At 35.9% G+C, this 14,426-nt stretch overlaps 1 protein-coding gene across 9 annotated transcripts in view; it reads left to right on the top strand.

Annotated features, from left to right (window-relative positions):
* The window catches only part of LOC102261779 (chromosome unknown open reading frame, human C3orf67), a 218,853-nt gene that overhangs the window by 6,930 nt on the left and 197,497 nt on the right, over nt 1–14,426 (top strand). For 7 of the 9 annotated variants that reach the window (XM_014541379.1, XM_005868425.2, XM_014541384.1 and 4 more), the window contains exons 2-4: nt 656–745; nt 4,280–4,373; nt 12,906–12,978. In XM_014541379.1, coding sequence (XP_014396865.1) covers nt 656–745; nt 4,280–4,373; nt 12,906–12,978 — 257 coding nt within the window. Of the gene's footprint in view, nt 1–655; nt 746–4,279; nt 4,374–12,905; nt 12,979–14,426 lie in introns of those variants that run through there. The other 2 variants (XM_014541382.1, XM_014541381.1) reach the window with 2 other exon arrangements.

The following is a 14,426-nucleotide window of genomic DNA, read 5'->3' as shown; positions in this document are numbered from 1 at the left end:
ATCTACTTTTGCCCACCCGATGTAAAAAGATTTACAGAAATGCTCAAAATAAGAATCATTCTTTTCTTCACTCCCTCCCAAACTTTTTATCGACCAGACTAAATTATTAACATGCCCTTTTTTGAACAGTTTTTACTGGCACTGTTGAGCTTTGCTATGTGCAAGGTATTGTACTTGATGGTTTATATTTACTATCCTGTGTAATCCGACAATCCATTTTACAGATGAAGAATCAAGAAGTTAAGTAACTCCAAGGTCGGGTAGTTAATAAATGGCAAAGCTGATATTAGAGCTCAGGCCAGTATGACTAAAAAGATAATTATCAGAATTTATTAGTCTGGGTTGAATAGCATGTTCTGTAAGCATGAGCTATACATGTCAAATAAATGAACCTTACACTAAGATATCATAAGGTTGTATGGCACAATTCATTTAATATTTATCCTGCTTTAAAAATTTTCTTAAAATTTCTATTAATCAGAGGTGACTCAAATCAGAGCTGCTGTTGCTAGATACAATCTAGGTATAAAGTTTTCTCCCAGATCTGCTTACCTGACAGAAGCCTGAACAGTGGTTGTAGGCCATGTGATGGGTAGTATCTTCTCCTTAGCATTGTCTTTCACTGTAATGTAAATACTTCATTTTTGTTTTCTAGGGAGGTGCATTTGTTGAAATATTTAGTGCTCAGGGAAAAAATCCTGGAGCAAAGTGGAAGATCCTTGGAAGTCCATCTGTGATTTGGAAAGTAAGTGTGAGAAATTAGAGCCACCTAAAACATGGAAAGAAATGAGAGTGACTGTTTATAACAAAAAGGGCTCAGTCAGATTTCAGAACTGCTTTTCCTATTCATGCACCCCAAAATCTTCTCATGACATTGTGGGCTGCAGTCCTCCCAGACAGCGCTCCTCACTTGTTTAAGAGTTAGGCATGCAGCTCACAGCCCTTCTCTGAACACCAAGTCCTGCTGTTTAAGTAACTTCAGTATCTGTGAGGAAAATCTCTCCAAACCCTTAGCTTCTCAGTTTCTTTTAATTTTTAACTTACTGATTGATTTTTAGAGAGAGAGACAGAGAAAGAAACATCAGTTTGTTGATCCACTTATTTATACATTCAACTGATTGATTCTTGTATGTGCCCTGACTGGGGATCAAACCTTGGTGTATGGGGATGACACTCTAACCAACTGAGCTTCCTGGCAAGGGCCTCATTTCCTTGATTCCTTCATTTCTAATGACCTATCCCACTCTACTTTGCTGTACATGCCCTCTGTCATGCCCAGTACCTCATCACCATAAACTGCAGACTCTGAAATTTACTAAGTGAGATATCACGACATCTCTTCCGGCCCCAATCTTCAGTTCTTAAAGCTGCTTGCCTAGTTATTCCCACTATATTTGTTCTTCAACCTAATTGAGACTTTTAGGACATCTACTTTCCCCAGTGTTTAGTTTTATTTGTGTATTTTCTCTGTCTTCACTTCCTTTTCTCTCTAGCCCAGAATCCATAGTCCATGATTTCAATCAAGGCCCGGTCAAGACCTTGAATGCCCTTGCTTCTTGTCCTTCCATCATGCCTGCCTAGGAAACACTGACCCTTTCTGAATTCCCAGTTATCTGTCTGCATCCGGCTTCTCGGTACCTTTGGAGAAAATATCTACAGCCTCTTAGATTGATGATGCTATAAATTTATCCTGAATATCCCAGAAAGTTCTCATAGTCTTTAAAATAATTTTCTCAATTTTCTTCAGGTTTCCAACCACCAACTCCCTATCCCCATCCCCAATCCACACCCAGATAGGTCCTCCTCACTCACTCACCAGGCCACACCCCATTTCACTGGAAAAACCAATGCCATCAGGTAGAAACTACCTCGGCTTGCTGCCTCTAGATCTAAAAACCTATATCCATCCCTATCTTCTTTTTCTCTTCTCTCCTGTATACTGGAGAGGAAAATGCCTTTCTAAGGACTCAGTTCTATGCGTAACTTTTTAAAACTATTAATTGAGTGCTGACTGTTTACCAAGCATAGCATCAAGTACATTACATACGTAATCTGTACAATAGCCTTGTGAGATAGTTATATTTATGCTCCTTTTATAGACTGAGGCATGGAGAGGGTAAGCGACTTGCTCACAATTATACAGCTCTTACTATGAATGAGAGATAAATGATGCTGTGAAGGTATATACCAGGGAAATTAGGAAAGCCTTCCCAAGGAAATGCCATTTGATCTCTAAGAGCTAACTAGGCACTGGGTAGGGCTGGTGGAAAGCAGAGTATTTCAGGCAAAGGGAAAAGCATGCACGAAGTCCTGTGTCAGAAGAGAGCTTAGAATTTTTAGGAAACTGCAAGAAAGCTACGAAGGCTAGGATGCAGACAGGAGAGAGGACAAGATAGGAGATGGGGTTGGAAAAACTGGGCAGGGATCAGACTACGCAAGGACTTACGGACCACTTTGAAGATTTTGGTAAACTGGTGAAAGGTTTTACGTGTTTGTTCAACTTGTGGAATAAATAATACACTAGATGTATGTATATTCATTTCAAATACACAGGAGAAAGACAAGTATCACATGATCTCATTCATATGTGGAATCTAATGAACAAAATAAACTGATGAACAAAATAGATCCAGAGACATAGAAGCATGGAACAGACTGATGAATCTCAGAGGGAAGGCAGTGGTGGGTGGGAAGAGATCAAATAAAGGACTTGTATGCATATATACATAACCCATGGACCCAGGCAGTAGGGTGGTGAAGGCCTGGAGTGGGGGCTGGGGTGGGTTAGAAGGGGTCAATGGGGGGGACAAAGGAGGAAGATGTGTAATAATTTCAACATAAAGATTTATTTTAAAAATAAAATTAAAAATAAAGATTAAAAAAAAGCATGCACGAAGTCCTGTGTCAAAAGAGAGCTTAGAATTTTTAGGAAACTGCAAGAAAGCTATGAAGGCTAGGATGCAGACAGGAGAGAGGACAAGGTAGAAGATGGGGTTGGAAAAACTGGGCAGGGATCAGACTACGCAAGGACTTACGGACCACTTTGAAGATTTTGGTAAACTGGTGAAAGGTTTTACGTGTTTGTTCAACTTGTGGAATAAATAATACACTAGATGTATGTATATTCATTTCAAATACACAGGAGAAAGACAAGTATCACATGATCTCATTCATATGTGGAATCTAATGAACAAAATAAACTGATGAACAAAATAGATCCAGAGACACAGAAGCATGGAACAGACTGATGCATCTCAGAGGAAAGGCAGTGGTGGGTGGGAAGAGATCAAATAAAGAACTTGTATGCATATATACATAACCCATGGACCCAGACAGTAGGGTGGTGAAGGCCTGGAATGGGGGCCAGGGTGGGTTAGAAGGGGTCAATGGGGGGACAAAGGAGGAATATGTGTAATAATTTCAACATAAAGATTTATTTAAAAAATAAAATAAAAAATAAAGATTAAAAAACCCCACAAATACATAGGAGATGCTATTGTGATAGGCATAATATAAATTTATTAAAATGTTACTTAATTCTTAGCAGCTATTAGACACAATGCATTTCTTAATACAAAATGGGAGAGTGGGAGGATCTGTGAATTATTTTAATGTGAAAAAGATCTTTTATACTCAAAAGATTGGGAATTTGGTTTATAAAAATATAACCATTTACATTACCACTTTGATTCATGTTTGTTTGTTTGTTTTCTGTTTCTTCAACCTTAGTTTTTTAGGTCACTTTAATTAACTGTAGCACTTTAGTTTGTACTGATGTTAAGTAAATGATATGGAACTTCAAGTTGGAGCACTAGTTTTTCTTAAAAGGCAATGATTAATTCTGTATGAGCCATGGCCAAAGACCAAAGACCTTTCAGACTGGATGCAGCAAAGGTTAGATGATTTATTATACTGTAACAGAAGTGATGTCAGCTTGTGCTGCTAGACAGAAACACACAGATTAAAGGAGAGGAAGAGAAATAAACTCTGGAAACTCAAAATTAGTTACTTGAGAATCCCTAAGCTTGGAGAACTTTTTATCGTTTGGAGGAAGAGTGTCTACTTGATATAATAGAGAATTTGCCAAGTGGCTTAGTGTGGCTTCTGTATTCTAGTTCCCAGCAAGTCTTAGGGCGAGAGTATCAAGGCCTAAGTCTACTTTTAAGTCATTTGAATCTGGGACTTGTTTCTTGTGAGTTTTTAGCTCTAATTTTATAATAGAAGCCAAACAAAATACTAGTACTTTTCAATTACCACTGTTTTCATTTTTGTTCTATAGGAGTTTGATAAAGAAGTGAAAAGTTTTGTGTTTGTCCTGGAAGGCAGCAGTCAGACAAACAAAATTCAGTTACCAAAGGAGAATAAGCAAATCCGTAAGTAAGATTTTTAATCTTGAAACTTAACATTTGATGCTTGAAATTATGCCTTTAAGTCTCATACACATACATTAGTTTGACTTTTACTGGCACCTGTTGACATGAACCTGATAAGATTTTTTTTTTAATTTAGAAAGTAACCTTATGCCAGGTTTTTTTTGTTGGCACCTGTTGACATGAACCTGATAAGATTTTTTTTTTTAAATTTAGAAAGTAACCTTATGCCAGGTTTTTTTTTTTTTTTGTTTTTTAATATTCTGCTTCACTGTTTACTAGAAATCTACCAGTATTTTTAAGATTTAAAGAGTTACTTAATGACCATTAGTTGTAATAGTAATGGTATTTATTGAGCATTTACTGTGTGCCTGACTTCCTAAGCATTTCACATTTAACTCTTTTAATCCTCACTGTAGCTCTTTTATAGATAAGCACACTGAGGTTGGTTCCTTATCAAGAAATCAGGTAGTTAAGACTAAGCTATGAAATAAACTCAGGAGTTCCTAAATTATAGGAAATTAATTTGTTAGAAAACAATTATGTAAAATACAATAGAAGGCGCTATTTAGTGACATATCAACTCATATACCTTTAAAAATATTAATATCTAATAAATATAGATATTAGCATGTGCTTTAACAAAAGCCCAAGGAGTATATTTCAATTCTTTCTTACTTTGGAAATTAGAGTCAGCATTCTAAAGCAGAAGAAACCCTAAGAGATCACCTACATTTAGGATCAGAAGCCGTTATTGGCAAAACTGGGGTTAAAATTTGAGGCTCTGCCACCAAATTAGGCTTTGAGTAAACTGATGTGATTTAAGAAATAGAATTTTTCAAAATGATTATTCAGATTTTCATCAACTTTGTCCTATGTTTTAACCATAGATTTTAGGTAATTTAGTAAATATAAGTAGCCAGTTACTTTTTACATTCATCATTTCTTTCTTCGTTCATTCATTAAAAACATTTATTGAATACTACTGTGTACCAGATACTATGAAAAGACTGTTCTTGGTACCTGATTTTTCTCATTTTAATTCAGTTTTCTAAATTTTCATATACTCTGTGCTTTATCTACCATTTCAAGCTACTACATGCATATTTTAGAGTTCTGAGACATAAGCCAAGCCATAGAAGTTATAGATGGAAGATGGTTAACTTTAAAATGGTTTGCCAGTGTTTCTTTCTAAAATAAAATAAAAAGCAGAAACTCAAAGAGAAGGAATAATCATTGTTAAAATAATTTTTATTAATTTACTACAATTTTACAAATCATGATTTCCTCACAGTTCCTTTTTTTTTTTTTTTTTAGTATATTTTTATTGATTTCAAAGAGGAAGGGAGAGGGAGAGAAACATCAATGATGATGAGAGAGAATCATTGATCGGCTGCCTCCTGCATGCCCCCTACTGGAGATCGAGCCTGCAACCCAGGTATGTGCCCTTGACTGGAATTGAATCTGGGAACCTTCAGTCCGTAGGGCTACGCTCTATCCACTGAGCCAAATCGGCCAGGGCCAGTTCCTTTTCTTTTAATAGAGTATTTTTCATTCTTACAAAAATTTATACATATACATGAGATAAACTAAGATGAGCCAGGGAAATGTGTCTGAAACTTGGTTATTCTTACAGGAGACATGTTTCATCTTTTTTTAAGGATATTGTCTTTGTGAGAGAGATATATTTGATTTGCAGAAACATAACTTAACGTAATCCAGTGTTCTTTTGTTGTTTTTTTCTTATTGTTGGCCTGTACTTCCATGTGATGCCCTCAGCATCAATGTACATAATCATGTTATTGACAAAATCAAACCACTCCTTGTAACCTTTCTCAGTTGGCTCTGAAAAATTTCTCCTCTACCAAAGGTTCAGTGTCTAAAGACAAGCTCCCTTTCCTACTTTTTTTTTTTTTTTTAGTTTTTTCTTAATCCCTCTACCACCTCCCTTTTCCTACTTTTATCTAAAAAAAATTTTTAGGAATTTTTAACTTGTTATAATTGCTTTTTAAATGGAAAGATGATAGTTTTAATTGGAAGAAACGGAAGAATCTTTTAATGTGTTTTTTGTACAATGCCCTGTAATTAAAAATTAATCTGGCTCTTCTGTAGGATGTGCAACACTGTAACAAATGAAACAGTTTATACAGTCTGTAAGATTAATTATTTGTAATTTTTGTACTAATGCCTTTAAGATTATTTGTAATTTTTGATAACAGCTTTATAGTTATTTTTGCTTCTATAAAATGACCTTCTGTGTGAAGTTGTTATGGTTAAATTTAAATTAAATGTTATGCCTTGAATAGAGAATTGGCTTTCAATTACCATTTCTAAATTTAGTTCAGTTACCATTATATATTTCTATTTTAAGAGTAAATATTCACTTTATTTATACAGATTTGAAATTAGATACCCCATTTTGTGTTTTCTACTATATTAGGTGCTTCTGAAGAAAGTTTAATAATGAAATTAAGTATGTTTAACTTTTCATTTTAAATAGTACTATTTCTGAATTACACTTGAGTATCTCTCAATATGTCAGAGTGTTTTTTGGTTTTGTTTTATTTATTTTTACTTAGCATCTTATCAAATGAAGTGATATTAATTATTAGATTGTACACTTCTCCAGTGTAGGAATCTTGCATCATCTATTTTATACCCCTGCCTAATGTATTGTATATAGTTGGTGTTTAATAAGTTTGTTAAATTTGTCACATAAACAAACTATAACAATTTAGGTTATAATTTCTAAATGTAACCAGCTTCCCTTGATAAGGAGACTTGAGTAAATCATTAGCCAGATAAGTCAGTAAGTCCACGCTGCTCTTCACCCTGGTACTTGTTATATAGACTAGAGGCCTGATGCATGAAATTTGTGCATGGATAGGGTCCCTAGGCCTGGCCAGTGATCAGGCCAATTTTGGGGGCAACTAGGGTGATCGGGGAGGGCCCCTCCCCCACTGGCACCCGCCTTGGACGGCCTGGCGCCGCCCGCTCGCTGGCCCCACCCCCCGCCACTGCCGCCAAGCTCCTCCCTCTGGTCATCTCCCTCTGCAGGACGACCGGTGGGGTGATTGGGGGGCCCTCCCTGGCACCTGCCTTGGCTGACCTGAGGCCTGCGGGCTGGGGGCTGGGGGCAGCTCCTGCATTGAACGTCTGCCCACTGGTGGTCAGTGTGCATCATAACGACCGGTCCTTTCACTGGTCGTTTCACCGGTCGTTCTGCCATTTGGTGGATTTGCATATTAGGATTTTATTATATAGGATGCCCCTATGGGACTGGGACTTTCTGTGTGAGGCTCAGCTTTGAAACCATTTTTTCTCTGCCTGTGGTGTCCCAGCCCAGTGCCATGTCTGGGGACCAGCATCCCTGAAGCCCTGTGTTAATCCAAGTTTCAGCTGCTCTGGAGGGTGAAGTTATCTTTATGAGGTGCTCCCCAAACCTCCCCCTGCCCGCACTTTGATGTTCTTTTTAAAATAAATCTCATTATAAATTCCTCTGTTTAAAACCTTTCAATGGCACTGACCTTACCACTCTACTGATAGTGCTCTTGTCAGAGTCACTAGTGATCTCTATTCCTGAATCCGTCGGCCAGTTATCAGCCCTCATTTTGCTTATCATCTCAGCAGCATTTGACCAGGTTGACACCCTCCTCCTTGATATATGTTCTTCATTCATCTTCCAGGATGCCCACTGCTAGTTTTCTTCCTGATTCTCTGGTCTTCTCTCTTAGTTTCCTTTCATGGTTCTTCCTCTTCTCCCTAACCCAACTTAATGTTGCAGTGCGCCTGTGTCTAGTCCCTGACCCTCTGTTTACATTTACTCCCTTGTTTATACCATGTCTGTCTTATTCAAGCTTGGATTTCCAGCTCAGACTTCTCTCTCAAACTTCCAACTTGTATTTTCAGTTGCTTACTTGACATTTCCACTTGGACAAGCTTTTCCCTAGAAATTCCTCCTCCTCCTCTTGCACACAACCCCATCTCAGTTGTTAGTAACTTGTCTTTTCAGTTGTTCAAACAAAAACTCTTAAATTAGCCTGGTATTTTTTTTCTCTTCATTCAGTCCATTAGGAAGATCTTATTGGTTCTCTGTTTAAGTTAGAGTCATTCTCTGACTGCTTCTTGCCACCCTCTAATGCTACCACCCTGGTCCAAGCCACCATTATCTCATGCTTGGAATACTGCAGTAGACTTCTAATTGGCCTCCCTGTTTCTGACTTGCCTTCTGTTGTCAATTTAGTGGCTAGAGCTATACTTGTCAATGTAAGGCACTCCCCTGCTAAAATGTCCCATCTCTCTCAGAGTAAAAACCAAAGATCTATAGGGCCCTGCAGGATTGGTGCCCTCTTAACTCCCTGACCCTGTCTCCTATAATTCTTTCCCTAGTTCACTCTGCTGCAACTATACAGGTCTCCTTGCTGTTTTCAAACATAGCCTGGTACCTTATCACCCTAGCACCTGTGCTCAAGCTGTATCCTCTGCCTAGAGCAGTGATGGCGAACGTTTTGAGCTCAGTGTGTCAGCATTTTTTTAAAAATATATATTTTATTGATTTTTTACAGATAGGAAGGAAGAGGGATAGAGAATTAGAAACATCGATGAGAGAGAAACATCGACCAGCTGCCTCCTGCACACTCCCTACTGGGGGTAAAAAGAGTAAAAACAGAGGAGAGGACAGCACCGTGATGGCGAACCTTTTGAGCTCGGCGTGTCAGCATTTTGCAAAACCCTAACTTAACTCTGGTGCCGTGTCACATATAGAAATTTTTTGATATTTGCAACCATAGTAAAACAAAGACTTATATTTTTTATATTTATTTTATATATTTAAATGCCATTTAACAAAGAAAAATCAACCAAAAAAATGAGTTTGCGTGTCACCTCTGACACGTGTGTCATAGGTTCGCCATCACTGGCCTAGAGCTTCATTTTCCCAGACTCCCCTTCTTCAGGCCTTAACCCTGACCTGTGCTTTGGATCCTTCCTGCACTTTTGATAGTTTTTACCATGCTCGGCTTCTTCCAATAGTTCTTACCACCATTTAACATGCTATTTATTTATTTATTTATTTATTTTTCTCACCATTACCAGAAAGTAACTGCCACCAGCACAGAAATTTAGTCTATTTTGTTCACCTGAAACAGTGTCTGGCACCATAGTAGACATCTAGTAACTTTGTTGAATAAATTAGTGAATATATGAGTAGCTTCCCATTGATTTTAGGATGACCTATACCAGTGATGGCGAACCATTTGAGCTCGGCGTGTCAGCATTTTGAAAAACCCTAACTTAACTCTGGTGCTGTGTCACATATAGAAATTTTTTGATATTTTCAACCATAGTAAAGCAAAGACTTATATTTTTGATATTTACTTTATATATTCAAATGCCATTTAACAAAGAAAAATCAACCAAAAAAATGAGTTCGCGTGTCATAGGTTCGCCATCACTGACCTAAACCCTTCACATGGCCTTCAAGGCCCTGAATGATTGAGTTCCTAGCTATTTGCCAGGCTTATCTCCTGCTGCTTTTCACCTGCTGACTTTCCTATCTGCCTGTTAGGCCTTTAAATACACCTTTTTCATCACATGATAGAATATTCCCTTTCCCTGTAAAATGTGTTCCTAGCTGAATTCCAATGTCATTTCTTCAAGAAAATCTTCATTCATCGTCCCTTTCCCTCTAAGAACCCATGATTATATGCTTTCACAGCACCCTGACCTTCTCCTTCATGGAACTAGACAATAAATTCTAAGGGGTCAGAGACCTTGTCTATCTTACTCACTACAAAAACTTCAGCACTGTCTTAGACATAGTAGGCGTTCAATCTTTATTGAATAGATCTAATTTAAGCCATATAAATAAGCCTATAATTTATAACTCTAAATTATTGATCCAGTTTTACACATGAAAAGTAAAAGGGCCCAGACAGGTTTTCTCATTTGCCCAAGGGATGTGGAATAACCCGTAATGAAGGCATAACTGTTTCCTGTCATCTGTATTGAAGTGGAGAGGTACAGGTCAGTGCTGTTTATGCCAGGGCTGTGATTGGAACCAGTGAATGGTTTCAGCATGACTTACCAGGTCACTCCTAAAGGATGACTAGTCCCAACTCCTTGTATATGAGGTGTACAGCTGTCATTTTCTATAAGGAAACAACTGGAACACCAGTGTTTAAACATCTAATGGTATTTTACCAGTTAAATTTGTTTCTAAAATATTCAAAAGAAAAAAGGACCTGACCTCTTAAAAATAGAGGTAGTTTGTCTCAGGCAAGAATAGATTATAAAACTGTAGAAAACTGCATATTTCAATAAAAACTACATTTTTATGAATTTTATGTGCATAATGGGCATTTTTTGACTAAGCAGTTCCACATTCAGCATTACTTATAGTAATTTTAACTATAATGTAGACATGAAGAGTCCATTTGAATTTACTAGGCTACTAGAAAAAAAATATTACTATAGAATTTATATAGCTATTCTAACACACAGGATCAGTGTATGTCAAACGTTATTAAAGTACTTTTTTCTTTGTTCGATCATCACCATATCGTATTGTCATACTTCTTTTAATCTTAGAAGTGGAGACTTTTGGAAACTAGGGCTTCTCTATATGTGAGAAAGTTGCATTATAAAGGTTTCTTTTTTTGAGGGCAAGTGTCTTTCATATCTAAAAATGTTCATACAAAAATGCCCTGTATGTGTAGCTCTTTGTGTTTGAAAAGAACAGTGCTGATTCAGTGAGATTTGTGACATATATTAGGGACCTTTTGAAAAGACTGCATTTCATTTATCCTGGTGCTCCCTCAGCTCTATTTACAGAGACCTTGGGCAGTAGAAAAATACCCAAGGGCCAATCAGTGGAAGCTGCAAGAGAGAGATTGATTAACAATGAGTTGTTAATTAATGAGTTGTTGATTAACAATAAGTTGGCCTCATTTTGGTATCTTATTTTGGTTTTGTAGTCCAGGACCCTAGTTGCCTTACTGGCTTTTCCCATAAATATGGTAGAATCTGGTTCCTGATGAATTTTCTAAGGTCAGAGCATGTAATTCCCTATTTTTATTATATTGCTTACTCTACAAATAGGTCTCTGGTCAGTTTATAAGCTTTGCGTTTTTGTTGTTTGTTTGTTTTAATCCTCACCTGAGGATATGTTTTTATTTTTAGAGAGAGAGGAAGGGGGAGAGAGAGAAAGAGAAAGATCAATGTGAGAGAGAAGCATCGATCAGTTGCCTCCCGGATGGGCCCTGCCTGGGAATTGAACCCTCAACCTTTTGGTGTACAGGGTGATGCTCTAACCAACTGAGTCACCTGGCCACTTAGTGTTTTAAGCAAAAGTTATCCTGTTTGTTTGATTTAAAAATACTGGGCATATTTAGTTTTTAGAAACTAAATTTCAGGTTGTTCAGAAATGTTGTTAAACAGTTTACCTAGAATTATAACCCAGAATGTCTTTATATAGACTATATAAACATGTATTATTACTTTAAAATACTTAAATTTGTTAAGCCTACTAAGTTAGAATAAATAGAAAATAACATGCATTTTAGACCAGTTGCCTTCTTTTATCCATGCATTAGCCAGTACTGTGAGAGTTGTAAGAAAGGTCAGATAAATCAAAACATTTCCATATTCTACCCAAAGTCCCATATCAGGAAAAAAGTTCCTAAAAGTTATGTTTTGAAAAGTAGTGATACTAAAACATCCATTAAGGGTATCATAATTGAGAGATTAAGCAGAAGTTCAAAGCCTAAGAGGGAAGGAATTAAGTGAATGAATCTGAAGAGGTAATCTGAAATTAATTGATTTTGAAGCAGTTATAGGCTTCACCTATCAAAAGTGCCAAGGGATTGGTATTTCTCCAAATATTTTTTTAATAAAGATGAAGCCGGTGGTGGGGAATAAAAGTTATCAGTTCTTAATTTATGAGCATTAGATTAATTAAAAGTGTGTTAAATTAACAAAAGGTATTATAAATGAAAATATGTTTCTCCATCCATCTCAATGTGGACACTATGTTTAAAACCATATAAACTAGATATGGCTCATCAAACCTTCAGTAAGAATTGCTTTTCTTGGTCTATTTTTTTTTATTAAGTTGTTTAGTACACTTAAAACTATCAGTGAATAAAAATAATTGCTCCAAGCCTTTATGGCTGCCTTGATGGGAATCTATAGTTCAGTTTTATATGTCTCTATTGAATGCAGTTTTATGTGTACATTCTCTCCTAAACTATTAAAAATAGTAAATAAAAAATTATTTTTTAAATTTTCATAAAAATTTTACCAAACCTACAGATGGGACTTTAAAAGACAACATTTGTTGTTAGAGTTTGATTTGATTTTTCATCAATGTTTTGCTTTAATAATGATGTTGTAATGCATGGGCACTGCTATTGCAGTTCTTTATATTACTGAAATACTAAAAGCTTAAGCTTGTTGGTGGCCTTCAATTGTGTTTGTTTATATGCACATATAAATGGTTTGGACATGTGAATGTATCTTTTCCCCCTCTCATTCTAGTTGGACTGATCCAGAGGTTTCTTGTACTTCAGATTTACATACCCCTGGGACAAGACTTCTCCACTGAATTGCTGTAAGATATACAGAACTTCTTTCAATGTTTTATACGTTTGAGACATTTGATCAATTAAAGCAATACGAAGTCATTAATTACAAGTGGCAGTTTTTGCATTAAAGAGCAGTGACTTATCAAGTTGACATAAAGTAATTAAACTAATTTAATCATATTTCTTAGATATCACTGTAGTCTGGCATTTCCCTGAGGGAAGGAAGCAAATTTAATCTGTTTTAAGAAAATATCAAAGGATTATGAATTTGGTAAGAAACAACCTATAACTTGAAGAAATAAATAACCCAAAATTTTGAAATTTTGGTTCAAATGGGGGTCAGCAATGTTATGTTTTATGCTGTCTGCTATTTAAAACTATGTTTGGTTTAAATTTGACTGAAATACCTTGTTTTAATGTTGCTCAGTTTAGAAATGTTGGTCCTTTCTGTTTATATATAGATGGTTTGGAATGTATTCATTTCAAATGACCTTTCTATAATCAGATTATTTAGCAAAAATGAGAATATACAACTGTTACTCAGTTGTGCTATCTGTTGTCTGAGATTCTTCAAGAATGAAGATATTTGATTTGTACACTCATATAGAATTGAATATTATTTAAGATTTAATTAATACAAGGTGGGGCAAAATAGGTTTACAGTTCATATGGAAAATAATACAATAATAAATAATACTATAAGAATAAACTCTGTTTCATGTACTCACAGCTATAAATCTACTTTTGCTACTTGCTATAAATTTATATATTTTCATTATAGCATTGCATTTAAAGTATGCTATTTTCTAAATTTTTTCTTTTGCAATTAATAGCTGTCCAAAGTCTAAGCCTAGGCTTTATTTTTCCCTGATGGAATAAGTGGCTTTTCCTAATAATGAAGGTAATTTTGTACTAGAAACACTGGTACAAACTAAGAGAAAGGAAGAGCTTCCTTAATAAAATGCAGATAACATAAATTTGAGGTTATTCTTTTCTCTTTATGTGAATTAGAATATTAACAATTTTTGTAGATGTTGCTAAAATATGAATTTTAGCTAATAATATGCAATCTTGTTTTCTTGAGTGGTAAAGGATAGATGGAACAATTTGTACCTTTGTTTTGTTCAACTTCAAACCTCAGTGAGTGTGTAAGGTTTTCTATTATCATTTGTCTTTGTTACTAAGATTCTTTAAAATAGTTCTTACAGTGATAGGACCAAAACATTATTTGATGCTCTTAAGAATCCTTTTCTGGTCCTATAGAAAGAACATTTTTAAGACTCTAAAGACATACTACTTGTACAGAGAGTACCATAGAAAGCTTTATTTTTAGTGTAGGGGAAATGGCTTCCTACCAAATGGAAGAAGGCAAATTATAAATATTTTTAATATATTTTTATTGTTTTCAGAGAGGAAGGGAGGGACAGAGAGAGATAGAAACATCAGTGATGAGAGAGAATCATTGATAGCTGCC

Source organism: Myotis brandtii, unplaced genomic scaffold, assembly GCF_000412655.1.
Source record: "Myotis brandtii unplaced genomic scaffold, ASM41265v1 scaffold268, whole genome shotgun sequence".
Classification (NCBI taxonomy): domain Eukaryota; kingdom Metazoa; phylum Chordata; class Mammalia; order Chiroptera; family Vespertilionidae; genus Myotis; species Myotis brandtii.
The sequence above is the reverse complement of the archived record's forward strand: the minus strand, read 5'-3'. Positions and strand labels throughout refer to the sequence as shown.